Source organism: Vipera berus (assembly GCF_964194415.1).
Source record: "Vipera berus genome assembly, chromosome: 13".
In the NCBI taxonomy this organism is placed as follows: domain Eukaryota; kingdom Metazoa; phylum Chordata; class Lepidosauria; order Squamata; family Viperidae; genus Vipera; species Vipera berus.
In genome coordinates this window covers 2,577,389-2,605,058 of record NC_138216.1, presented here as the reverse complement: position 1 = coordinate 2,605,058, position 27,670 = coordinate 2,577,389, and the positions used below count along the sequence as shown (strand labels likewise).

The 27,670-nt window shown below is 44.5% G+C and overlaps 1 protein-coding gene across 3 annotated transcripts in view; it reads left to right on the top strand.

Annotated features, from left to right (window-relative positions):
* The window catches only part of CARD11 (caspase recruitment domain family member 11), a 42,077-nt gene extending 14,781 nt beyond the window's left edge, over positions 1–27,296 (top strand). For 2 of the 3 annotated variants that reach the window (XM_081338184.1, XM_081338186.1), the window contains 22 exons: positions 637–962; positions 2,062–2,241; positions 3,817–3,969; positions 4,389–4,514; positions 4,843–5,037; positions 5,369–5,548; positions 6,052–6,103; positions 8,414–8,526; positions 10,418–10,518; positions 12,349–12,398; positions 12,974–13,085; positions 14,153–14,354; positions 14,714–14,840; positions 15,441–15,681; positions 16,229–16,316; positions 16,770–16,865; positions 17,013–17,145; positions 17,426–17,605; positions 19,700–19,824; positions 21,147–21,262; positions 25,333–26,282; positions 27,196–27,296. In XM_081338184.1, the coding sequence (XP_081194310.1) occupies positions 637–962; positions 2,062–2,241; positions 3,817–3,969; positions 4,389–4,514; positions 4,843–5,037; positions 5,369–5,548; positions 6,052–6,103; positions 8,414–8,526; positions 10,418–10,518; positions 12,349–12,398; positions 12,974–13,085; positions 14,153–14,354; positions 14,714–14,840; positions 15,441–15,681; positions 16,229–16,316; positions 16,770–16,865; positions 17,013–17,145; positions 17,426–17,605; positions 19,700–19,824; positions 21,147–21,262; positions 25,333–25,537 (3,101 nt within the window). In that variant the 3' untranslated portion in view covers positions 25,538–26,282; positions 27,196–27,296. The remainder of the gene's footprint in view (positions 1–636; positions 963–2,061; positions 2,242–3,816; positions 3,970–4,388; positions 4,515–4,842; positions 5,038–5,368; positions 5,549–6,051; positions 6,104–8,413; positions 8,527–10,417; positions 10,519–12,348; positions 12,399–12,973; positions 13,086–14,152; positions 14,355–14,713; positions 14,841–15,440; positions 15,682–16,228; positions 16,317–16,769; positions 16,866–17,012; positions 17,146–17,425; positions 17,606–19,699; positions 19,825–21,146; positions 21,263–25,332; positions 26,283–27,195) is intronic. The other variant, XM_081338185.1, reaches the window with a different exon arrangement.
* The last annotated feature ends 374 nt before the right edge of the window (positions 27,297–27,670 follow it).

Sequence of the window (27,670 nt, the reverse complement as noted above, 5' to 3'; positions counted from 1 at the left end):
GGATGAGAAGCGAAACGTCTTCAAAGGAAAAAAAGAAAGAAAGGAAGTTCAGTCGCCTCCTGAAAAAGCACCTTTGGGACAGTAGGAGACTAGGTTTCCAAGACGTCACGCAGGTAAATCCTCAACGTTCAACCACAGCTGGGACAAGTGTTTCCACTGCTAAGCGAAGCGATTGTTAAGTGAGTCCCATCCAATTTGACAACATTTTTGCCACCGTCGTTAAGCGAATCCAGCTCCCCTCCATTGACTTTGCTTGTTGGAAGCCAGCTGGGAAGGTTAACAGACGGTGATCACATGGCCCCAGGATGCCACAACAGTCATCAGTGCAAGGACCCATTGCAAGTTCCTTTTTTTCAGTGCCACGGTGACTTTGAATGACCACTAAAAGAATGGGCATAAATGGAGGACTACCTGTATTTGCACACCTTAAAAAGAAGATCAGACTATTTCAATTAAGGGCCTCCCTTCAGCTTAACCCTGTTCAGTCTGGGCTGATCTAGATCTGTTGGTCTACAGTTTTTTGGACCAGGGTATTTGGCCCCATCTCAGCCAACTCAACGCTTTCTGCTGCTCACCTCCATTAACTTGTTGTGGTTGCTTATGTGGTGTTCTTGTTTTTCTCTGTTCTCATCTCAGTAGAAGAGGGACACGAGGGTCTCACTCACTTTCTGATGAATGAGATCATCAAGCTGCAGCAGCAAGTCAAGACCAAGGACGCCCAGCGCTGTGAACTCTTGGCCAAATCTCGCCAGATGGAAGATGAGAGGAAGCAGCTGAAACTCAACAAGATTGAGCTGCTGACGTTCCAGGAGAGATACAACAAAATGAAAGAAGAGAGGAACAATTACAACGACGAGCTGATCAAAGTAAAGGATGAGAACTACAACTTGGCCATGAGGTACGCCCAGCTCAGCGAAGAGAAGAACATGGCCGTGATGAGAAGCCGAGACCTTCAGCTCCAGGTGAGAGGAAGTTCTTGAGAACATTGTGTCTCCCCTTTTGCATTAGGTGATCATTTCATTTGTGGTCTTTAGTCCATGTTTTTAACAAATCGCCACCAGTGGATTCATATATCAACCCCAAACAAACAAAGCATGTTGTGATCCTTGAATGAATGGGTTGAGGTCAGGTTTGAGGGCATCATGTAGGAGACAGTGGCAAGAAACCTGTGGCTCCCCAGATTTATGATGATGGTGGTGGTGGTGATGATGATGATGGTGATGATGTTATCCATTCATTCCTGTCTGACTCTTGGCAATTCTATTGGCCAGGTCTCTTCGCATCTTCTCTCCTTCACTATTTTTTTTGAGTTGTTCTCCCCTCTGGCTGGTGTCAGCTTTGATAGTGTCCAGCTAACATGTCCTTCCACGGACTGGTTTCCTTTTACTGCTCACTCTTCCAAACATAATTGTTTTCTCCAGTGAATTCCCCCATATGACATGGCCATAATAAGTGACTCCAGATCCAACACAATCCCAGATCAACATAACCAATGGTTAGTGATCTTGAGAAATAGTGTTCAACAGCGACTGGATAGAATAGGTTGTTCTAGACTAGAAAAAAATATTTTTTTAACAACTTGTGGACACCCAGATGGCTTGGATTTCAGCTGCTGGGAATTCTGAGAATTGTCACCTCCGTGCTTCTGGAATATACCAGATTATGAAAGTTGACCTGGATAACTCTATGATGAAAAGCTTCATCTAGCTACTAATGGTATGCTCAGGGAATCTCTCCTGCATTCTTTAGCCGTTGAGTGATGCCTGAAATGGCTTTAAATTGACTCTGTTGTTTCTCCCGCTTGCTCTTCGCTAACAAAACTGTTGTCGGAGTCATTATTTCTGTCTCTGCAATATGTCTTATAGAAAATTAACCAGAGTCCTTCATTCTGGTTTGAAAGCGCCCAGGGTTGCCTGGGGAATTTGATCTGGAGACCATCTCAACAGATGGAATCGAGATTGTTTATGACACCATATGGAGCAAGGATTTCTTCTGAAGACAGGGCGCACCTGGTGATGGATACCTCTTTGTTTATCTTGGCTCTCTGTGGGGCTCACTTAGATTGATAAGCTGAAACATAAGTTGAATAAAGTGGAGGAAGAATGCAAGCTGGAGAGGAACCAGTCTCTGAAACTCAAAAACGATATCGAAAACCGGCCGAAGAAGGAACAGGTTTTGGAGCTGGAACACGAGAACGAGGTGTTGAAGACCAAAATTCAGGAGCTGCAGTCTATAATCCAGGTGAGTAAAAAAAAAATTTCTGGCTAACATGTGATTATCTAGGATATATCTTTGCAACCTAGGGTGGGCAAATGCAGGAACTGGGAAGGATGGTCAACCCCAACCCTAACCTTGATTTCTGCTGCTTGCAAGCTACGGTTGACCTGAATGCAGAGTTTTGCAAGAACTGGAAAGCTGGACAAGAATAGGAGACAACTAGACAACTTGCTTGGCAGGATTCACAGATTCTTCTTAAGGAAAAGAGATGGTCACATGCAGACACACACACCCCGCTGAGCTAGAAACAATTCCCCCCACTCATCTGAGGGTCCAGAAGTTCAGTGGCATCCCTGTTCTGCCATATTGTCACCGACAAGCCTGTTCTGTACCAGCCTGCTACCGGCCCTGCAGCAAAAGCAGGGACAACCCCTTTACAAACGGCAAGAGGCTGGAATAAAGCCTGCCAAATTTATTAACATAAAACAGAGCAAGACAAGACACCAACCATGAAACAGGAGCTATGAAACAGGAACTATCCAAGCGGTTGCCTTCAGCAAACCAGCCCTCCCACACATTCCCCTTAAATACAGTTCAGGGCATGGCCTCTCTCTGCCTCCTTCCGAGGAGCCCCATTGCCTTCCTCTGTTTACTCCTGATTGACTGCCTCCTGCGTCGGGCGTCCTTGAACAGGGCCAGCTGTGGGTCATCTTCATCCACGCTGTCAGGCTCACACAGCTGGGTCTCCGTCGTGACCAGGTGGGAGGGGCCCGGCTGAGGGCTCTGCGGAGCCTCAAGGCCATCATCAGCAAGCTCTTCAACACCCCCCTCCTCCTCCTCTGAGTCGTCCGACCCAACTGCCGAACCCACAGGCTGACCCTGAATCACAACAAAGCCTTTTCACTCTCCCTTCTGCCAGATGTCAGTCTTCCCAGGAGGTGCTTTGAAAATAATAATTTGGAAGATGGAAAGTGTTGAATTTAATCTCTGGCTGGATATAAAGCAGCAGAGAAATAAAGCAGGAACTAATTGGAGCAGACGTAGAAGGTCACCCGTGGGGGCCATAAAGGATGGGACGTTGTAACTTTAGAGGTTCCCTTGAGAGTAAGTCCCGCCTTCCTATTTAAAGATTGGATAGGTCTTCTGGACCTGTCTGTCTTCTGGAACCAGCTGGTCATCAACTGGGTTGGATCCAATTCCTATACATCTATGGAGATTCTCCATCATCCAAGGTCATGGTTGCCCCAAAGATGCTTTTCCAAAAGGCAACTGGACTTCCCTGGTTGTTGTTGTTTTTTTCTTTGAAAACATTTCGCTTCTCATCCAAGAAGCTTCTTCAGTTCCTTCAGAAGAAGAAGAAGGTTCTTGGATGAAAAGTGAAATGTTTTCAAAGAAGAGAAAAAATCCAAGAAAGTCTAGCTCAAGTGGCTTTTGGTTAAAGAGTGTCCACTTAAGGACGGATCCTGAAGGAGATCCAATATTCCAAGCTGGCAAAGATGGTGTGGTTGTTGCCGAGCCTAACTTTCTCTTTTTAATCTGTCCACATCACTCTTTTCTCTTCTGACTCAATCTCTACCTGTTCCTACTTCCTTACCACAGGCTGGGAAGCCAAGATTGCCAGATTCTGACAAAGCCATTTTGGATATCCTAGAACACGACCGCAAAGAAGCTCTTGAGGATCGCCAAGAGTTGGTCAATAAGATCTTTAATCTCCAGGAAGAGATCCGTCATGCAGAAGACCTCCGGGATAAGGTAAAATAGAAACCAAGAAGGAGAAGGATCAAAGAATGACAAACAGAAATTCAAGATTGTCCTTGATCTACCTAATTTAAAGTCTCATTCTGCTTATCTAGGTACTCCTTTGATTAATATTGTTTGGCTTATTTGGTTACACAAAAATCATCTGCATAACAGTATGAGCCAACTCTGGGTCTTACGTGCACATACAGTAGGATTCCTCTGCACAGGAGCGTCTTCTCCAACTTTAGGATTTAGAATGCTTTGAAGGTCATAACCCATAGATTCAAAGTAACATCTTCTCAAACCCTCCTCCCTTTTCCAAGCAGTCACAGTGAAGCTGTCGCTTGCAGAGTGGAGTTCTGAGTTTGGGGACAGGCTGGGTCTTGACTGACGTCCTTGATGGACCACCATCTTCATATATTTCCTTGTAGTACCTTGAAGAGAAACAAGAATTGGAGTTAAAGTGCTCAACTCTGGGGAAAGACTGTGAGATGTACAAGCATCGCATGAATACGGTCATGCTACAGCTGGAAGAGGTGGAGAAGGAGAGAGACCAGGTGCTTGAAAATATGGTACCTGAGGTAGCAGATGCTGGGGAGATGTGGGTGGTGGGACCCCATTGATTATATTTTATTATATTTCATTCACTAGAACACTCGTTAGCAGGTAATGTCTTTAAATGTACACATACAAAACATATCAAAGAGCAAAATGCAACAAATCCCAAATATTAAAATGATTAGTGCATGTAGCCCTGGGATGGCATGTAGTTGGTTCAAACCATTTTATGGACGGAGGGGTTCCCATCTGAAGGAAATGATGATCTTGAGTCCTTCAGCAGCTTTTTTGTGGTGTTGAACTCTTGGTGTTGTTTTCCCTCTGGAGGCATTCCACTCCCGGGACGAGGCCCAAATACAGTATTCCCAATGCCTAATTGAGAAGGACAAACACCGGAAACAGATTCGGGAACTGGAGGAAAAAAACAATGACCTGAGGATCGAAATGGTCCGGAAGGAAGCGACCATCATCAACTTGGAATGCAAACTCAGACGACTCTCAAAGGACAACGGTTATGACCAGGTAGCTTCCTCCACTGCTGTTGGGTTGTGTGTCCCAAGTCAGAAGAGGTCCAGTGACGGTTGAGAAGGTTAAAGGCCCAGGTCTTGATCTGTGTCCTAGACGAAGTCAACTAATCAGTGGAATGACTTGCCTCCAGACGTTGTGGGTGCTCCATCACTGGAGGTTTTCAAGAAAAGACTGGACAACCATTTGTCTGGGACAATATAGGTTCTTCTGCTTGAGCAGGGGCTTAGATTAGAAGACCTTCAAGGTCCCTTCCAACCCTATTATTCTATGTTCTATTTTCTAGATGGAACTTGCCAGTTTTTAAAACCCATCTTCTTTCTTCCAGAGTTTACCACGGAATTTGCCATTCACTGTGATTTCTCAGATGCTGGAAACCTCTAGACCCAGAACCAATGGCCAAGAGGCAGATGACTCCTCAACTTCTGAAGAGTCCCCTGAAGACAGCAAATTCTTCCCCTTGGATCCACCCCAGTTTAGAAGAAGGTTAAACATTAAGGGCTTTCAGGTAGGATCCATACGGGGCTAGGTGGCTGGGGGCAATCTTTGGCTTAGACACTCAGTCCTTACACATGGTTCAAATGGGTTTCCTGCAGAAGATCAGACTGCATGGTCTGGATACCACTTTCCAACTCTACAAGTAATCCTCAACTTATAACCATTTGTTTAACTCCTGCCTTAGACTTGAAGACTTCCAACGTCCCCTCCAGCCCTATGATTCTAACCTCTAGGTCCTCAGTGGCCCTTAGTCAGATTTCATGCGGTCTTTGAAGGTCTCCTTAAGAGTTTTGTAAATTCTACCATATCGATTCCTCCTAAATCGTGTTTGCTTGATGTTTTGTTCTTAAACTCATAACTGTGCAATTACTTTGCCAACACGCCAGTGTGATCTTAGACCATTGACGCTTCAGTTCTGGAGGAGAGGCACTGTGGATGAAGTGTGGAAGACATTTGGCCTATGGGAATGTCAACATACATCCCCGTTTCAGTTTGATTTCTGCTCTCTTTCAGCCTCCAAGAACAAAATCCCCCATCGGTACAAATCGGACATCTGATCTCCAAGGTCAGAGGAACAAAAACTCACGTTCTTGCATTTGTTGGCTTTTCAGAGGTCTCCTTAACACTTAACACTTCTTACCTTTGTTCCAAACTAACAGTTTCCAGTTTCCCAAAAGGTTTTTTTTTAATAATAATAATCATCATCATCATCCTTCCTCTTCCTGATAGTAAACACTTTCAAGCAGCACTTGAAATGGACAAGTGATTGGGATCCCGTATTTAGTTCCTATTCTTCTAGCTGGAAGGTTCCCATCAAAGCTGTAGATGGCCAAAGTTCAGGTCTTCCTCCCTTATGGGTATTTGAGACTCTTCCGTTGCACTTATAATAATCTTGCAGCTGAAAACAATCTTCCATAGGTCTTTCTAGCTTATCTATTCATGCAATCATATAGATAGTGGTCTCCAACCTTCTGGGCACCAGGGACCAGTTCCACGGAGAGAGGTTTTTCCGTGGACTGGAGGGGCCGTGGTTTTGTGTGCTGCCTGCATTTTGCAGATGGGGCTTTGCTTGTTGATGCGAGTTGCTGGCATGCTATTGGCCTGGTACTGGTCCACGGACCGGGGGTTGGGGACCCCTGATCTAGATGGATCTTCTCCAGAAAGATCTGTCCCCACACAGTCCTTCAGGTCTTCCAACGGTGCCCCATCACCACTGTAGCCGTCTCCATTCTTCTTGCTTTCGTCTGTCCTCTTCTTCTCTTTCCTTCCACCTTTCCGAGCATGAGAAGCTTCTCCCGAGAGTTGGTTCTTCACCTAAGGTGTCCAGAGCAGGATAATTTGAGCCGGCTTATTTGTGACAACTCGCGGGTGATTTGTTCAATGAGCCAATTGTTTTCTTGGCCTCCCTGGTTTTCTCCAACACCAAAAAACAAAGCAAAAGTTAAATAAAGTTAAACCTTTGGGGAAGATCTTACAATCTCGATTGAGTTACTGGGCAACAAGGAGAGAATCCTACAAAATACCAGCCATGTTTTTGATGCCTGAAAGAGGCTGCTGATAAACAGATTAAAGGCTTTATAAGAGGAGAAGGCAAGCAGAGCTAAAGAGCATCAGAAATAACTTCGGCAAAGGAGGCTTCATTTTCAGTGAATTCCACAAGGACTTGTATCTTGTGGCTCGGATGCGTCTCAAATCAAATCCTCCATCTCTGAATTTAAAAAAAGGAGGAAAAAAAAGAGGTAGATAAGAAAACGGGAGAGATTTCCTTGGTGATAGGAAAACATCAAAAAAGCAAGGGTGAGGGCCCCACTTACAGGTGGTCCTTGACTTACGACCATAATGAGCCCATGGGGATGCTGCAATGGTCATAAGTATGAAAAACAGTCCTTGGGGGAGGAGCTGGATTCGCTTAACGACGGTGGCAAAAATGTTGTAACATTGGCTGTGGCTCACTTAAACACCACTTCGTTTAGCAATGGAAATTCTTGCCCCAGCTGTGGTTGAATGTTGAGGATTACGTGTGTGACGTCTCGGAAACCTAGTCTCCTACTGTCCCAAAGGTGCTTTTTCGAGAGGCAACTGGCCTTTTTTTTTTTTTTGAAGACGTTTCACTTCTCATCCAAGAAGCTTCTTCAGCTCTGACTGGAGGGCGGAGGATGGAAAGATTTATACTCCTTGCAGACAGCCGGTCATTTGCATCCTTCTAGAGCAGGGGTGTCAAACTGCCGGCCCGCGGGCCGGACGCGTCGCAACAAAACCGCGCCCACCCCATTGCTGGCAATGGGGAAAAAGCTCCGATACGTCACGCGACGTCATGTGACGTTGCGAGTTTGACATGCCTGCTCTAGAGAGTCATTGAGGCCACTTTACCTGTGTCCTCCGGGTCACCTGAGTGGTGCAAATGGAGCCTTCTTGGCTACAGGATGTTTTCTGCCCTGGGTCCCTTCACCATTGAAGACAGGTAGAGGCTGTTGGGGATGAGTCTGTCTGTATCTCAACACTACTCAGGTGTCCCTGAGGACACAGGTAAACCTCCATATGGCCTCAATGACTCTCTAAAAGGATGCAAATGACCGGCTGTCTGCAAAGAGTATAAATCCTTCCATTCCCCACCATCCAGTCAGAGCTGAAGAAGCTTCTTGGAGGAGAAGCAAAAGGTCTTCAAAGGAAAAAAACAAGAAAGTTCAGTTGCCTCTCGAAAAAGCATCTTTGGGACAACTATATCCTGGATGATGGAGAGTCAGACAACCAACTAGAAGCAGGTATTGCAAGTCTTGTTCGCACAAAATGTTCCGTATGGCACAACTTAAGGCCAACGGCTCCGTTGCTTGTATTTCTCTCTGACTCTACCCACTTTTGTCGTTTGATGATCCAGCCATTCAAGGCCATAATGAAGAGAAGATTGAGACCAGCCACAGGCACCCTGAAGTGTCATCTCAACCCATATCCATCGACAGCTCCACGGGCAGCTGCGAAGTTAGCAAAATTGTAAGGAATTTGATCTTGACTCGTTACCCAGTTATGGGCTTCCTTCTTCCTTCGTTTGCAACTCCAGAAATGGAAGGGTTCTTTTTTCCAACTTGCTGTGTAACTTCTTGAATATGCTTTTTTTCCCCCTGCATGAATGTTAATAGTTTGCTCTGTTTAACACACACACACCACACACACACACACACACACACACACACACACACACACACAATTGCTATCACCTTTCCAAATGCTAATTTGTACTTCCCTGAAGATATTCCCAGTTTTGTTTCCCTATGGAAACAGAGGTTCACAAGTTAAAAAAAAAACCAGCAAAGTTTTTGTTAGCTGGTTGAAACTGCAAAGGTTGGATTTTGAGCCTGCTTTATATCAACTTTCTGGATGGATGAAAGATCTTGTGAATTCTTCTTGTAAGCACCACCACCAAAGCTTTTGGGGAATCTATTACTGTTGTACGAAAGACATATTTGTCTACACTCATGGGGACAACTAGCTCCGTCTTTCTGCAAGAGCTCACGCATGTTTGCAGACCAAAAGATTAGTGTCAGCGGCAGGAGGGACACTTAAAATCACTCCCCGAAGTCTCGGTCCAGAAAAATCTATTTCTATGAATCAGCTCCACTCAGATTGCCTGCAGATTGGATGACAACTGAGGCCTCTACAAATATCGCACAGTTACCCATATATTTCTCTCCACAGCACTTTTAATTATACATGCCCCACATTTGCTTTTTTGTATTTTCCAATTGATTTCTTTTTCTCCCAGGGAGCCTTTCTTGGTGTGTGTTGTGATTGCTCAAATTGTTTTGATAGACTTGTTCCATTTCTTCATCTGTTTGTAATGTTTGACAGCCTTGTCTGTTTGTTTTCCCTGCTTGGTGCTGCTGTAAGCTGTCTTAAGCTGCCTCTCTTGTAGACGGCGGAGCCTTGCAATCCTATTAAATAAATATAAATTAAAATAATCTCCCCCGTGTTCCAGGACGAACCTGAGAAACTGATTTCATGGCTTAAATTGAAGTCATTGGGGGAGAAGGAGGAAGGGAGGAAAAAACGCCCATTAGTTATTATGTAAATCACTGCTCGGAGATGAATAGACTGCCATATTCCACCTAACAGATACCATATCACTAGCTTGCCATTACTGCTGGAAAAGAATCACAAAAGGAAGCTGCTGAAATATTCAGCTCTGCTTAATGTGCAAACTGCACACAACTTGGTTGCAGTGGAAATAGCTACCGTATCACTTTACGTTTGGGCTCCTTGCAGATATATTTAGAATTCATTTATTGCATCCGTGTTCCTCCATACATTCATGCCCATGTTCACGGACCCCCTTTCGCTCCATATGATTGCTTCCCTACTTCCCTTATAAAATGGGTTATCAGCTTTTCATTATAGCCACCCTCCTAAATTCTATTCCTAATTCTGAATAGAATTAAAGGACTCGGTGGATGGAAACCATAACAGTGGGACACGACTGTCGGGCTCCCAGAAACCAAGAAAGGCACACTGCAATTCGTGTGAGCAGGTTTCTTTATTGCTCGTCACCTTCAGGCAGAAACCTTACCAAAATAAAACGTACCATTGCCCCATGGGAGCCACGGAGGAGGAGCGGTCTTTACCCACTTTCTCCCACACAAACTATCTCATCTGGGCTGTCTCTTGCTCCACTGGAATACAGCCCCTCCCTTCCCTCCCTCCTGGGAATCCAGACCACATTCCATGACAACAACAGAATGGAGTGTTAAAGCTAGTAGACGCAGAGGTATGATTTGTTTACAAGCAAGCGTCTTTTCCGCTGAGGCAGGAAACTCGCCAAGATGGGCGTGATTGCACCATGGATGACTTGCCTTTGTTTCTTTCCTTGGCCTTTCCTTCGGAAACCCAGCAAACCCTGAGATATCGCTGCGCCAGCATTATGTCCACCACTCCGGAGCCTCCAGGGAATGATTCCATTCTCCGAAGGAACAAAGATGTCCCTCACTCAAGGTAAATGTCCCTTGGCCAACTAGGAAGAAAGGTAGGTTTGTTTGCGGGTCACCATTATATATGGGGGTTCTCTCACCTTTCTTTTTCTTACCTCTGTACAGTCTCTTCTCCGCGTACCGTCATTCTGCTTTTGAATCATGGTCTCTTTCCAGGGTTCTCTGTAAAACTGATAGACTCCAGGTCAAATACTGGGTTACATACATAAACCAGCCAGATTTATCCCCCAGGCAGACAATTGTTGAGCCCAATTTCCCTGGATCCTTTCTCCGGCTCAATCCCTACCTCCAGAAACGATCTCGGTCTGATTGAGGAGAAACTCAGATGCGAGATGACATTGTGGCATTTCTCCACTCTGCCCTGAAGGCAATTACAACCTTTTTCAATTCCATTACCTTGAGCCAATTTAAAATCCCTGCAGCCGGTGTTAAACTTTCTTTTTTTTTTAAAAAAAAAAAGGGGGGGGGGAAATTAAAAATCAGAGAATTCAATCACAAGTATCTTAGGTGACGTTTTATCACCAGGAGGATAACACAGGAGAGGGTTACCATGCTCGGCCCATTCCAGCCAGTAGGTAACTACGGTGTGGTGTCAAAGGTGTGTAGGGATTGCAAGTTTTAATCATCCCAAATGAAAATATGCTGTGGAAACTGCTTTTCCCCCCGATCGTGCAAGAGGAAAACATTTCTTATATGATTTTATTGATGGCATAACGTGATCCAAGGCAAGCGTTATCATTTATTCAACATTCTCCTACCTCTGTCGAGCGTTCCTTGATCTGATTTACTGGGACAATTTTAAGGGCCGAATTAGACCTTTCTTACAAGTGCAGGTAACATTCATCTGATGTTTGGAAATAAAAAAAGCAGCCAGTTTCAGGTGGCCGTGACTGGAAGAGGGCACTGAATGTGTTGGTATATAATCCTCAATTCCTACGGTGGAGAAGAGATCCATCTTCTCTGTTATGATCCCTGCAGGAGCCATTCCAAGTACAAAAAGTGAACCCAGAAAGATTTATATACATTCCTTCTCCTTGGCTGCTCCTCTCCTTCCAATCACAGCCTCCAGAAGCTTCTTTTCTTTTCAAAAATTGGGAGCGTTGTGTGTAACATGTAGTTCGCTCCTGCCCCCAACATCCTGAAGGAAGTAGCATTTTTTTTCTAGGTGGTGTCCATTCTTCTCTTGCAATGCTAGAAAATATAGTGCAGGTGCTAACATTAGCAAAAGGACACAGACCATGCACACAAACACACACACACACACACACACACACACACACACACACCCTTGTGGCAGAGGCCCACAGAAGGAATGTGGAAGAAAATGTTCAAATGGGTTTGCTTGCATTTGGTAAAGCAATCAGTGCCATTTTACTGTTACAATCACCTGAAAACCCTTCTCATTTTGAATAATAATAGTAGTAATAACAGCAACGTAGCTCCAAAATAATATTAGGGCCATCTGTGCAGCAGATTGTCATATTTCAAAGGCAAGAGCTGGAAATGATAAGAATAGCCGAATCTTCTTCTTCGGAGAGCATCATGACTCCTTCCCAGGGCCTGATGTCTCCTTCTCTTTGGAAAGATTTTGTGGTCCAGTTGTGTCCCAGTCACGGTGTCATCTTTTCCAATCTTGTCTCCTTCCCTTCACCTACCCATCTGTCTCTCTTGGCACCTGCTCCCTCTTCCCTGGCCACTTCTGGCCACCACTTCCTATATCAGAGATGTTCTGATTCCAAGATTTGGGCTACCTGCTGAGGGATATTAAGATGTCCAAACGAGAGATCATGGAGAGAAAGAGAGAGAGAAAGCAATATGTATTTCTTTATTCCAGTTTGACCGAAGATGATGACAGCTTTGGCTGTGATGCTCTGGAGTTAGAAGGTAAGAAATTTGGAAGATGTTCTTCTTTTTCAAGACCAGCATTCTGAGAAACATCATCTGACAGACAGAGATGATCTTCTTACTTCGACCTCCCGGTACTTTATGTAGAACCTCTGCTTGAAAGGCGGCTCAGCCCTACTCCAGTTGAAAGATAAAGACCTATTAGAAGAATAACAAATTGTCCATCCACAGTTCCTACCTGGACTGAGTAGGCAGGCTGTTCCTGGTCACTTAGGACATCTTCACGTAGGCTTTTTGGCAACAGTAGAATACTAGTGTGCCAACTGCTTTCTTCCAGAAGGTCTTTCAACTTCTGAACTCAGTCAAGGTCAGTCAGAAGTTGCTGCTATCCAGAAAAGTCCATAAGAAGGTCACCAGGAGACAATCTGATCTGGAAAGTCTCCTTACCATTTATTTCTCAACCCAAAGATAATCCATCCAGACAAATACTTCGAGTCCTGTCTATATTCCAACCCAATTTTATTCCTGTTGCCCTTTCTTTAAGAGGGATATATTTTTTTCCTTCCATATCCATCCGTTTTGTGAATTTATTTATTCCACACTTCCTTTTTCAGATGACGTTCCTGACAGGTATTCCTCACTCCCTTCTTCCTCATCCTCCCACCATTCCGAAGGGCTGGACCTGGAACAAGTCAATTCCATTTTCAGGAAATTCTCTCTGGAAAGGTACGCTGGAGAAGGTTGGCTGGAGGTGCAACCGCTGTTACTTCTAGTCTGCTTTAGATACTCGGCAACATGGAATTGTAACACGGCTTTTTCTTGGATTATACCATTGCTGGGGGGGGGATTACTATAGAATGCCCTGGAAGGGCTGTCACGTAGGGATTGTGGTACCCCTCCTGATATCATCAATGGTAGCATCCAGAAAAACCGTTCTTTCATTCTTCTGAAGAATAAATCAGTTGACATAAATTCATGTTAGATCAGAAAGATAGAGAGAAATAAAGCTTGGAGGGTAGAGAACTGGAATGATTTGCAAGTTCCTGGTGCTGGTATTCAAGCTAACTTTTGAAAGGTCATAAAGCTTTTTTTTTTTTTGCACACTCTAGATATTTCAGAAGTCTATTGCCATTGTTTCATTTCCTGCTTTATGTATCCTGAGCCTGAGTTCCTATTAATACTGTGCCAAGCTCTACTTGCGATTTCGCCAACTTTTTTTGTTCCTACCTCAAGTTCCAGCTACTTAGGAAGTTCTTAGGAATTTCTCTTGTGGCACTTTTTGAAGCAAAAAGACCCATGACTGGAGGTGACCCAAAGAGCAGCAGCTGGTGTAGTTTCCAGTCCCACATCTTTCTAAATCTCCTACTGCCTCTCTTGACTTTGGCAAAAGAATCTCAGATGCAACTTGGTTAGACGAGAGGCATCATTGCAGTCAAGAATGAAACTGTTAACGTAGCAGATGGATTGTAGGTTGCCTGTGAAGAAGCCATAGCCTTCATCCATAGCTACGTTCCAGAATTTAAAGCCTTGAATTTCTCCTCCTGAATGAACAAATACTTGGCTAATCCCTTGATGGACTTGCCAGGCATCTGAGATACGTGGATGCAACTGTTCTTTTTAGCCTGGGAACCGCTGCTTCCCCCCTCGCCAATCTCAGCCCTTTCTCCGGGTGATGACTGAGAAGCCAAGAAGAACTTATTTATTTATTTATTTATTTTAATTCTATTCATATCCCGCCCTTCTCCGAAGACTCAGGGCGGCTTACAAGCTTAGCCCCTCTTTTGTTGACACAGGCCCTTCCGTCCCTCGGTGACTTCGGTTGGACGCCTCCACAATGTCTTCCACGCCGTCCATCAAGTAGTCGTCAACGGGGACACTCTGAGCTCAGAGATCAGTTTGCTGGGAGGGAACATCAAAGGAAGCTTTGTCCATTCTGTGAAGGTCAACTCCACAGCAGAGAAAGCTGGCCTCCGGGAAGGGTATCAACTGCTTCTGGTGAGGCCTCCATATCTTCTAGTCATTCCCACAAACATCCCTAAGGATGGCCATTTCTTTCAAGTGAACTCTTCTTATTTTTCTTCCTTGCTTGCTGTAACCAAGGTCTGTGTTGCCTGGGGCAGAGTTTTTAACTTTAAAAAAAAAACAAAAAAAAAACACCACCTTTAAAGGAAGGTTCATATTGGAGGCATCAGCCGTCTCTTCATTCTATTCCCTTCAAGAAGAAGAAAAATCTATACAACCAAATCACATTATGCTGTTATTGAAGACCAGGGTGGGTGGAGATGATAGCTGTGTAATTTAGTAAGTAGAATTAATTGCCTGGAGGGAGAATAAAGCTGTGTTGCTATCAACAGGTGGAGGGCTGCATCCGAGGAGAAAATATGAGTGTTCCCCTGGAGACTTGCACAAAAGAAGAAATTCACTGGACAATTCAGAGATGTAGTGGACCAGTTACATTGCATTGCAAACCAAATCATGAAGGTGAGATACCGTGCTTTTAAACCTTCGGACAAGTAGCCTATTTATCTTGAGGATCTGGGGGCCGGATAAAGGGACGGGAAAATTGGTCTTTGAAAGCCAAAATGATCCATTACAATTTTTTTAAAAAATAAAAATAAAACCAAGTTCTTGTTTATTTTCATGATCACCCCTAAAAGTTGGAGATGCGGAGTTGGTAGTAGAGATGGTTTCCAGAGTTGATCCCTCTGCCCCAAATTCAGAACTGTGCAATGGGGAATTTGATGTTTCCTAGAACTAAGGAGAAATTTTTTGTACAGTGACGACAATTAATCAGTGGAACAGTTTGCCTCCAGAATGAGTGCTCCAAGACTGGAAGTTTTTAAGTAGAGATTGGACACTATAGGGTCTCCTGCTTGAGCAGGGAGTTGGACTAGAAGACCTCCGAGGTCCCTTCCAGCTCTGTTATTCTGATGTTGAGTTGACAAGATGGATGGGCACTATTGTACCAGTGGAACAATCACAATAAGAATTCAATCCTGGCAATTTTAAGATGGAGATGCTCCTACCCAACATGGGGGAATCCAAGGACCAAGGAGCTTCCTCATTTCATGGAACCTCTAGGTTATCGAAAGCTGCTTTCGGAAATGGAAGAAGGTCTGATCACCTCCGGAGACTCCTTCTACATCCGGCTGAACCTCAGCATCTCCAGCCACCTGGACTGCTGCTCACTCTCAGTGAAATGTGACGAAATCTTGCACGTCCTTGACACCATGTACCAGGGGAAATGTGAGTGGTTTTGTGCCAGAGTCCATCCTGTCACCAACAAAGATGAGGAGACGGGAACGGTCCCCAATTACAGCAGGTGAGTGTCCCCACCCGGGCACAGGGGAGCTCCAAAGGGCAGGGGGTGCACATGGGATAGGGGCTCAAAACTCAAGATACCAGCCACGAGGACATGTTACGGGAAGCTGGTATGCTGCAACCCCCCCAAACACCAGCCTCCAAGATTGTCTCCGTGGCTTTCTTCGGGTGCCAATGAGACGAGGCTGAAGCCAAGACTCGTGCAGGTGATGTGACCCACATAGGAAAAGGGAAAGGCTTGCCTTGCATGTTTGTGGTGGCCACCTTCACTTTTTGGACCTCCTTGTGGTTGCCTTGTTGCCTCCATGACAATGAGGTTCTCCTTGCAGATTTCTTAAGGTACTCCAAGAGTTTAAATTTGGGCAAATATTGTCCATCCCACGGCACTGTAGGCAGGCTAGTTCTTCTTTCTTTATAATAGGGCTGCCTGGAGCTTGGTCCAAGCTGCTTGGCCATTCAAAGGGAGGAAGAAGGGCGCCAACTGAGGGTGGTCATGCTGGATGCCTTCCTTGGCACCACCTCTGATCCTTCCCAACTCTCCTTTACAGAGCCCAGCAGCTGCTCCTAGTAAAACTCCAGCGACTTATGAACAGAGGAAGCAAAGAAGATACAGACAGTGTCTATGGGATGTCACGAGTAAGTTCTCCCTGGCTTGGGATGGTTGTCCTCTTCACCCATCATTCTTCCATCCCTTTGTTTTTGTCTCGTGGGTCATTCCCATCCATTCTAAAAGAGGTATTATGTTTACATTCATTATGGGTGGTGGACGTTGCTCTCATCAAGTCAACTTTCTCCATCTTGAGGGCCTCCAAATATGGCGATCCCCTCTTCTCAACATTCCTACTTCTACATCCCATAAATTCATTTTGGCGTTATGGGATTCTGACCTACATATCATCTTCTTCTTCTTCTTCTTCTTCTTCTTCTTCTTCTTCTTCTTCTTCTTCTTCTTCTTCTTCTTCTTCTTCTTCTTCTTCTTCTTCTTCTTCTTCCACCTTCTTCCTTCTCCTTCCTCCTGCTTCCTCCTCTTCTTCCTTCTTCCTTCTTCCCTCTTCCTTCTTCCTTCCTCCTTCTTTCTGTTGCTCTTAGACTACGCTGCAACCAGACGAACTTGCATCTCCCAGTGAATCCAAAACAAGCCCTCGTCTCTCCAGAGCCAGTTTCCTTTTGGGCCAGATCTTGCAGGTAACAACAACTACAACAATCGGGGACCCCAGAGTCAAATTAAAAGAGCAGGTCTAGCTCTCTGATTGCCAGCCTTACTAGGTCCAGACCAGACAGGAAAGACAGCCTTGACTCACCCCTTGACCCAACCTGAATCTCCACTTCCAGTTTGTCAGCAGGTCCGAAAACAAATACAAGCGCATGAATAGCAGTGAACGGGTCCGCATCGTCACTTCGAAAGACAGCCGGGTGAAATCGGAACTGCCTACGGTGACAAAGGCTCTCCTGGAAAGATTTGAAGGTACAGTGGTTTGGGGGTGAAGTGGAGGGAACCTCTTTTTCTTAGTTAGCAAAGCTGAAGGACTAATTGCCCAATGAGGTTGTCCCTTAACACCTTGAACCTGGTCTGGAACCATGCCAGCAGGGTGATCCCAGGGGTTTTCTAACCAAGTTGTCTTCATTCATCAAGGTAACATCCGATCTCTGGTTCTCCGATGTTCGTTTGATGGAACCAGCCTCTCGTTGGGCTGCCCGCTCATTCTAGGATGGCTTACAGTGGCATAAAAATCTTCTTCCTGCAGAGTTTGATTCCGTGACCGAGATCAATAAGAGCTTCAGTCTGATCCCGTACAGCTTGGTGAAGCCCACCCACTGTGACTGCCGGCGTCCCGTCCTCTTCAGCCCCACAATGCTTGCCAAGACCTTGGTCCAAAAGCTTCTCAACTCTGGAGGAGCCCTGGAGTTCAACTTATGCAAACCAGGTAATCCTGGGGTCCTTGTCTAAAGCCAATCTGTCTCCATCTAACCCGATGTTTCCCAAACCTGGCAACTTTAAGGTATGTAAACTCCCAGAATTCCCCAGAAATCAGAAGCATATTTTTTCTAGTTTTCATTTTTGCTTCTTTCTTTTCCCCTTTTGCTTTCCTCCCTCCCTCCCTCCCTCCCTTCCTTCCCTTCCTTTCTTCCCAACTCATGCAAACCAGGTAAACCTGGGGTTGGACTAGAAGACCTCCAAGCTTCCATTCAGCTCTGTTCTGATTGATTAATTGTGGTTAAGTAATAAATTGTCCATGCCAACTGATCCGAGGGAGACAGCAAGGGGTGTGCATTTGTTACGTCTCCCTGTCGTGAAAGGGGCCAAATACAGTCTTCAGACTGGGAAGGAGCTTGTGAACTGGCCATTATCTCCCTGTTTTCTTTCTGAAAGTCCCAGAAACACATTTTTTTTTCCTGCCTGCTGCTAAGGAGAGGCCGCTGAAAAGAAAAGCCTTTGCTTTGATCCAATTCCTGTGTGATTACTGCCTTTTTATACGTTGCCGTTTATCCAGCCCCTTTGCAGGCCTTGTACGCCTCTTTGTTGAAACGCTGTCTCTCCAAAGAATCTTGACACCACAACAGGGGCTAGCAATTACACAGACATCGTTTCTTCTTCCCAACCTGTCCCGGCGTACCTTCTTCCTCGAAATAGGTCATACTTAAGTTCACCAGATTTAACTAGCTCCAGGATAAACACCTTCTCCGCCAGCTAAAGCCTTCGGCTGCCGAATCCAAGGATAATAGGCATGGCGATGGTTTCTCCTGTGTGTTTGTCAACGGAGTCCTATTTCTGCCACTTGTGGCCGGGCCTGTCTCCCCTCCTCTACCCCTATGGTTGCAGGGGACCCTTTCTTGGTAGGGATGGGGGGAAACAGTGACCCACATGCCCTCTGACTCCAAAACAGCTCTAATTTCATTCTTGCAATGGGGAAGGCACTGGAAATATCACTTGGGAGACATGGTGTCAGGCCTGCCCCAATCTGATCCCTTAGGCAAGAGAGACCCTCGACTCCATGGGGTTGAAGCGAAAGGTGTTGTTGGCTGCAGTAAAGCCAGGCTAGCTCTGAATTTCACACGCTCAAAAGATACAGAAAGGCTTCCCCACATCCCCCTGGTTTTAATTTTTCAAAAATTAAGTCCAGCTGCCCATAGGACAGTCTCAAAGCAACCCAGATTTGCTCCCTTAGGTTTTGTTTTTTTAATTTTTTAGTGCAAAAATGAGGGGGGAAAGGAATTTTTGATTGATGGTTTTAATGATTAGACAGGACAGATTATAAAAAGGAGAGAGTTATGATGTAATTTTAGAGAGAAAGGTTAGGGTATAATCGTCCTTATAACTGTGTGAAGAATATTGGAAGCTGCTTGTTTATATCTTAAAATCTTTCTCTTTTTTTCTCTTTTCTTTTTTTTTTTTCTTAATTGCACTTGTAGCTTTTTCTGTTATTTCTCTCTTTTCCAACTTGGCTTATATTAGGTCTTATTATTGTTCTTAAAACTTTTAATAAAGATATATAGATGAGAGAGAGAGAGAAAGAGAGAGAGATTGATGGGTGGATGGAGGGAGGGAGATACAGATAGATGAATGGATGAGTGAATGGATGGACGGACAGATAGACAGACAGATCTGGGCTTGCAAGATTTCTTTCACCAATACAGGAAGTCCTTGACTTACAACAGCTCATGTAGTGACTGAAGTTACAACAGCACTGAAAAAGGTGACCTATGTCCATTTTTCACACTTATGACCATTGCAGCATCCCCAGGCTCACGTGACCAAAATTCAGGCACTTGGCAGCTGACTCATATTTATGACGCTTGTGGTGTGTCCTGGGGGGGGGGAATCACGTGATCCCCTTTTTACGGCCTTCTGACAAGCAGAGCCAACGTGGGAAGCCGGTGAGGACGAAGCCAGGACATGAACTCCGGAATGTCCATTCAGTTGGGTGACTCTTCGTCCCGGCGTCCACCCTGTGCCATTCCAGCTTTCTCTTTAACCTCGTTTTTTTTTTCATTTGTTTGTTTCGCTCCTTCTCTCCCAGACATCATAACCAAGGAGGAATTCTTCAGGAGGCACTCGACGGAGACAATAATCTATTCGCGAGAAAAAAACCCACACACTTACGAATGTATTTTCCCAGCAAATATTGGGGCCGTTGCTGCCAAGGTACGGTTTCCAGTCCTTTTGCAACATAAATGCAATAGGCACAGCTGGCATGAAATAGAAGGAAAGAACATGTATTCCTCCCCACCCCCACCCCCCTTTTCTTGGTGCAAAAATCATCACGGGCTTGCTTTATTTATTTATTTATTTATTTATTTATTTATTTATTTATTTATTTATTTATTTATTTATTATATTTTTATACCGCCCTTCTCCCGAAGGACTCAGGGCGGTGTAGAGGGCAATAAATATAAAAAACGAAATTCCAAAGTTAAAAAAACAATTAAATATTATGCCCGAATATAAAACAGTAATTAAAAGACATATTAAAACCCCAACCCTAACCCATCAAACCAGGTCGGATTGCTCGAATAAATAAGTTTTTAGATCCCGCCGGAAGAAGAGGAGGTCGGGGGCCATCCGGAGCTCAGCCGGCAAGCGGTTCCACAGGTCTGGCGCGCCCACAGAGAACGCCCTCCCCCTGGGGGCCGCCAATCGACATTCTTTGATCGGAGGCACCCTGAGGTGTATTGTATATTTCCCCCCAGACCGCAGCTGGCCTTGCTTCCATAATCTTGTCAAAGCTATCAGTTTCCCCAGACCGGTGTGAGGGGGTGGGGTGAGGGCGAGGTGGGGGGGCTGGGGAGGGGGTGTCATAAATTGAAGACTACCTGTAACAAGATCAGAATAACAGAGTTGGAAGGGACCTTTGAGGTCATCTAGTCCAACCCCCTGTTCAAGCAGGAGGACCTATTCCATTTCAGACCAATGGCTGTCCAGTCTCTTCTTGAAAACCTCCAGTGATGGAGCACCCACAACTTCTGGAGGCAGGTGGTTCCACTGGTTCATTGTTCTCAGTGAGAGGAAATTTCTCTCTTAGTTCCAGGTTGCGTCTCTCCTTGATTAGCTCCCACCCGTTGCTTCTTGTCCTGCCTTCAGGGGCTTTGGAGGATAGGCTGACAAGGGAGAAATACTTTCCCACGTCTGCTCACCTTACAAAAAAGACAGAGCTAGTATTCCTGGCAATGCCTCTTGTCTGGCCTACCTCGCAGGAGGATGAAAAGAAGTTCTTGCTGGTGCTACAGCAAGGCGGGAACAGGAGTGGTTTCTAAAATCCCTGGGAATCTGGAGCGCAATAATCTGCCCTTGATGAAAACCAGCCGTGTCAGATGCGCAATCAAGGGCTTCCAATTTGTCTGATCCTGTTCGAGATGGTGTGTGTGTGTGTGTGTGTGTGTGTGTGTGTGTGTGTGTGTCTAAATCTGCCCCCACCCCCCAACCGATGTGCTTAACCAAAGTCCTCTCCCTGACTTTTGTGTTGACAGAACAAACACTGCCTGCTCGAACTCGGCATCAGCTGCACAAAAGATTTAATCAAAGCCAAGATATATCCCATTGTTCTCTTTATTAAAGTCTCCGAGAAAAATATCAAGAAATTCAGGTACGTCTCGGTCACGCCACAAGGAAGGATGGGCGAGAGGAAAGAAATAGAGGGATGCTTTGCCCGCTGCAGAAATGCGGAGCGGGCAAAACAGCTGCACAAATGAAAAGGGTCCTTACCAAGGCAATCGCTACCTAGTCCTAGTGTACTTTGGCACCTATGTCTTGGAGATGCTTCTGTCTCTTTTTTTTTCCCCTAGGAATTGCACATCTGAACCTGTTTGCTTCAAAGTTCTTTCTTTCTGTTTGGGAGTAAAAAATAAATAAATGATGAGATGGAGATTTTGTGGAGGAAGGCAAAAGGAATTAAAATAAAATCCACACAACCCTTGTTGCAACTGATGATTTAAAATCAGGGTTGGCCATTGGTGCCAATTCTGGGAAATCAGGCCCTTTGTGTGTTGTGGCTGGCAGAGCTATAAGCGCAAACACATCTGGAAAGCACAGAGTAGACAAGGCTGCCATATGTTTCCCGGCCCTCCAGATGTTAAGCCTGGCTTGGATGACCCCAGAATCAAAATCTGGCAAGCGATTGCTTTTCTACCTGTTGGTATAAATTTGCATGATAACCGTTCAAATGAAATTACAAGGCAGGAAAAAAAACCTTGTTGAGAAAACAAAAGCTAGATTCCATTTGTTTGTTTGTATCTGCCTTCATTACTTTTACAAATATTTATTAAGCTTGTTCTATTCTATTCTATTCTATTCTATTCTGTTCTATTCTATTCTATTCTATTCTATTCTATTCTATTCTATTCTATTCTATTCTATTCTATTCTATGCTACGCTACTCTACTCTACTCTACTCTACTCTACTCTACTCTACTCTATCATTATTCTATTCTATTCTATTCTATTCTGTTCTGTTCTGTTCTGTTCTATTCTGTTCTATTCTGTTCTATTCCTATTCTACTGCAATATCATTTTATTAGAAAACTAGACAAAAGTTCCTATGAACTGAACTGATGTGATTTGAAAACAGAGCAAAATTTAATTCTGTGATTTGATGATTGCACATACGGCTAGTCCGTGACTTACGACTGTTGGTTTAACAATGGCTCACGGTTATGACAGCGTAGGACCTGCAGTCACACTTGAGACCATCACACCGCCGGCTCTCACAGTCATGTGATCGCAATTCAGATGCTTGGCAACTGGCTCGCAGTTACAACTGCTGCAATGCCCTGCGGTCATGTGATTGCAAGTTGTGACCATTTTTGCCAGTTTCTAGCAAAAAAACATCCCTTGGGGACGCTGGATTCACTCAATGATCAAGTGATTCATTTAACAACTGAGTGGTCCACTTAACAGCCATGGTGACTCAGTTAACGGCTTCTGTAAAAACGCCGTAAAATCGGGTCCGACTTGATTCACAATTGCAAGGACTTATCATGGGAACTTCTGTCCCAACTGTGGCCATAACTCAAGGGCTTCCCTTTATCCATCTTTCCTCTCTTTACTGGCCTTCTGTAAATCTGGATCTTCTTCCTCCTTGCCCGGGTTTACTTTCCCCCCCCCCCACCGAAATGGTCAGTCGTAATAAAATTTTATGTTGTAAAACAATGAATTGGATAAGTAGAAAGAGACTTGAACTCTCCAATTTCAGGAAACAAATGGAAGTGTCTCCAGAACATGACAATGAAAACCAGCCAAAGTGTAAACATAATAGAAAATCAATAGCAAATTATTACTCAGTCATGCTCTACCCCACGGAAGATTGAAAGGATCTGTAAGTTATCTGTAAATAAACACTGGAGAACCATAAACAATACTACGTGGTGGACACGTTTAGTTATATTGCATTTCTTCTTGGCAACGGAGGCGCTCAGGGTTAGCAAGCCATGAATTGCAGCAGCCTTTTCACTTCAGCCTCAGAAATACAGCATTTGAGCGATCAAATTCAGGCACGGCTATTTTGTTTAGTTCATTAGCTCTAGCATCGATGCTGGTTGCCCGAAAACTAAACATCGATTCATGCCCTGTTTGCATGTTAAAAGGTTTTTAAGAGGAGGCAACTGTCTACAGGTAGGCCTTGACTTACAATCGTTCATTTAGTGGCTATTCCAAGTGACGAAGCACTTTAAAAAAAAGGGGTGTGTGCTTAGGACCGTTTTTTACACTTAATGACCATTGCAGTATCCCTGGATCCAATTCCAGATGCTTGGCAACTGGCTCGCCTTTATGACCATTGCCAAGTCCCGGGGTCCTCTTTTTGTGACCTCCTGACAAGCAAAGTCAATGGGGGAAGCCGGAATCACTTAGTAACTTAACAATTGCAGTGATTCATTTAACAATCGTGGCAGGAAACATCGCAAAATTGGAGCAAAACTCCCGTAACACCTGTCTTGCTTAATTTTGGGCTGAGTTGTAGCCATAAGTCTAGAACTACCGGTAATGTTCAGGAAAATAACGTTTGAAAAATACAGATGTCTTTTGTTATTGGTACTTTGTTTGTAGTTATGTTAAAGGGGAGTTAAAGCACATTATGAATTTGGTTAATTGTATATTATGCATAATTTTTATTTAGAATATGAGTATTGTAACTATAATCCTGTATTTAGCTCTGGGAAGTGGGGGGGGAAGTGGGTGGGTTTGGGGTGGGAGGGATTTGGGGATATATTGTAAAATTTTGTTTTTGTAAAACTCTTTAATTAAAAAAAAAGAAAAATACAGATGTCTAAGACATCTTGGGAGAGAACGAAGGATTTTTAAGGAAAATCCGATTCATGGGTGAAGCCTTCCTTGGCTGAAATGGATGGCTGGTCGCTGTCTTGGGGGCTCCCACTCTTGAAATTACTATTCCCGATCCAGGGAAAGTTCACAGTGATTATGTCAGAAATTAATGAGACATAAATCAGTTGGAGCTAATTGTCTCATCGATTTTAGTCATATATCTTCTCGACCCTCTTTTCTCTAAACTTGAACCTTTTAATCTAAGAATGGCTGAGCAACAATTCCCTTCACACTGCACTTCCCCCTTTTCTGGGGAAGCACCTTCAGTCAAATTCATAAGGTACAAGAAATGGTGACTGCAAGAGGGAAAGCATGGGGCTTGGAAAAAAAGAAAAGGAAATGTATCCCGTGCTCCATCGTTTTCTTTTGGGGGGAGAAACAGAAATAAGGGATTCTTTGTTTCGGGATGGAGTCTTGGGGTACCCATAAATACTGCCCAGATTTCAATAACTCCAGAATTTCAGAATAATAGAGCTGGTTAATTGTTCTCACTGTCAGGAAATTTCTCCTTAGTTCCTTGATTAGTTTCCATCCGTTGCTTCTTGTCCTGCCTTCAGGTGCTTGGGAGAATAGGTTGCCCCCCCCTCTTCTTTGGGGCAGCCCCTCAAATATTGGAAGACCCCCGTCATGTCACCCCCCTAAGCTTCTTTTCATTAAACTAGCCATACTCAATTCCAGCAACCATTATATACCTCAATCTACATTTCAGATTCTAAGGTAACACTCATAGATGACCAGCTGTTCCACATTTCCCTTCGAAATGGAGCATTATGTATCTATCTATCTATCTATCTATCTATCTATCTATCTATCTATCTATCTATCTATCTATCTATCTGTCTGTCTGTCTTGTCTGTATCTATCTATCTTGTCTATCTATGTCTTGTTTGTCTGTCTGTCTATCTATCTATCTATCTTGTCTCTATCTATATCTATCTATCTATCTATCTATCTATCTATCTATCTATCTATCTATCTATCTATGTCTTGTTTGTCTGTCTGTCTATCTATCTATCTATCTATCTATCTATCATCTATCTATCTATCATCTATCTATCTATCTATCTATCTATCTATCTATCATCTACTTTATTTACTTATTTATATCCTGCCTTTATTATTCTTATAACTAACTCTAGGCAGCCAACATACCTAATACTACTTCCTCTTCCTCCTACGCTGTGAGGTGGGCTAAGCCGAAAAAGAGAGAGAGGGACTGGTATTTTTCAATGTTCTGATGAGCAGCAAAGGTAGGTGGATGTTTCTGTTTGCTTATGTTTGCCTGCATGCACATCTGGTTAACAGCTGTTTTGGGGGTGGGGCTCTTCTGTCACGTAGAAAGCTGCTACCGAAACCAGACGTGGAGGAGGAATTACTGAGGACCTGTCGTCAGAACGAGAAGGAACTGGAGGGCTTACCCTGCCTTTACGCCTCGTTGGAGATGGATTCGTGGAGCAGCATTGAAGATCTTCTTCGGATCATCAAGGATAAAGTCTGGGAAGAGCAGCAGAAAACCTTCTGGGTTGATGAAGAGCAGTTGTGAAGCACAGATCCCACTGGTGATCTGGGATCCCGCTAGCAACCTAACGAAGCCGAGAGGAGAAGACCTCGGGGAAGGCTGCCGTCTTTCTTCTTACTTCATCAGATGTCTGAGAGTCTCAGCAGCAAGTAGAAGGTTGAGGGTGAGAGAAAGTCATGAGAAACCAAGGATGGAAGGCTTGGACCATGACATTTCCAAGGGATCCTTTAGAATATGGAAGTGGATTGTCTCCCAGGGAGCTTGGCTCCGTTCTCTAGTGTCCACCATTTCTGGAACACGGAAGGTCAGATGTTTCCAAAGAGACATTTTGAAGCATAAACCTGGTCTGAAGATGGATGGTGGGAGGTCAAGGGGAAACATTTTTGATAGTCATTGCCCAGAGTTGCTCTGTGAGTGAGATGGGTGGTTCCTAAATTTGATAAATGAATAAATAAAAATACATAAATATCAGCCGGGAATGGCCTCAACGTTCCTCATGGCCATCTCTTGGAGAGATGGGTCCTATTGTCCTCAGATCCACCAAAATGTGTGTCTCGGCCTGCTTCATAGCAAAGAGCGTCTTTCATCTCTTTTCCCCACTCTATTCCTTCTTTCTTCTCCTGCCCTCTCTTTAAGTCATCCCACCCAAGGAGAAGGGGCCGCCATGCCTCTAAGCCACTGTTTCTCAACTTGGCAACTTAAAGATGGACGGACTTCAACTCCCAGAATTCCTCAGGCAACCATGCAATGTCGGGATACTGCAACAGTTGTAAGTACGGAGACCGGTTGTAAGCCATCTATTTTCAGTGTCGTTGTAACTTCAGATAGTCGCTACTCGGAAATGGGTGGACTTCAACTCCCCCGTGTGCTGGCTGGAGAATTCTGGGAGTTGAAGTCCACCCATCTTAAAATTGCTAAGGTTGAGAAAGGTTGCTTTGGATAAATGGGGCACAAAATTTAACTGGCTGGAGACCTCTGGGAGTTGAAGTCCACCCATCTTCAAGTAGCCAGAGTTGCTACTGCTCTAAGTAGTTGGCAGATAATGGCAACGGGCGAAAGTCGGAGGCTACGAAAAGAAGGAGCGGTGCAAATAAGTTGCATTCAATCATTACCAGACGTTTACCAAGAGGAGAAGCTTCCGAATGCCGCTAAACAATTAATCAAAACTGAGATTTAAATTATTTTTTTAAAAAATTAATTAAATTAAAAACCAAGAACAATTAATCAATGGAAGGGAGGAAGGGAGAGGGAGAGCCAACCTGGAAATGAGGAGGAATTTCCTAATAGTGAGAACTATTAAGCAGTGGAACAGCTTGCTTCCCAGGCTGGTGGGTGCTCCTTCACTGGAAGATTTCATGAAAAGATTGGAGAGCCATTTGTTCAGGATGGAATAAGGACTCCTGTCTTGGGCAGGGGTTGGTCTAGAAGACCTCTAAGGTCCCTTCCAACCCTATGATTCTGTGTTCTAAGCATATTTGCAATTTGCCCGAGCTCTGAGTCCACCGAGGAGCGATGTCCTTAGCCATCTGGAGCAGGAAAGTCCAAACGGTCCCGCCAGGCGTTTCCAGGTGCCCCTGGGTCTCAATGGGGGCTCGCATGGGGCGAAAATAAATAGAGGTTGCACAGCTGTGCTAGCAGATTGTGTCCTCTGCCTGCCGTCACTGAGCGTTTTTCATATCCAGCCCTTTGAAGAACGGAGATTGCCGAAGGCTCTGGAGCTGGCTGTGGCCACAGGTCCCCAAATCCGACATCTTCAATTACCGGTAAGTGGCATTTTTTCCCCTGGCCTTGTCACTTGACATCTATTTTTCCTGCAAAGACATTGATGAGCACCTGAAAATCTTCTCTCTCTCTCTCTCTCTCTCTCTCTCTCTCTCTCTCTCTCTCTCTCTCTCTCTCTCTCTCTCTCTCTCCCTCCCTCCCTCCCTCTCTCTTTCTCTCCCTCTCCCTCCCTCTCTCTCCCCCCTCTCTCTCCCTCTTTCTTTCTTTCTCTCTCTTTTCTTTCTCTCTCTCTCTCTCTTTCTTTCTCTTTCTTTCTCTCTCTTTCTCTCTCTCTTTTTTTCTCCATGTCTCCATGGATCTATGAGATATTGCAGATGCTCTCATATCTATCTACTCATTGCATTGATTGCAATGGGATGCGGAGGGGAGGGGAAT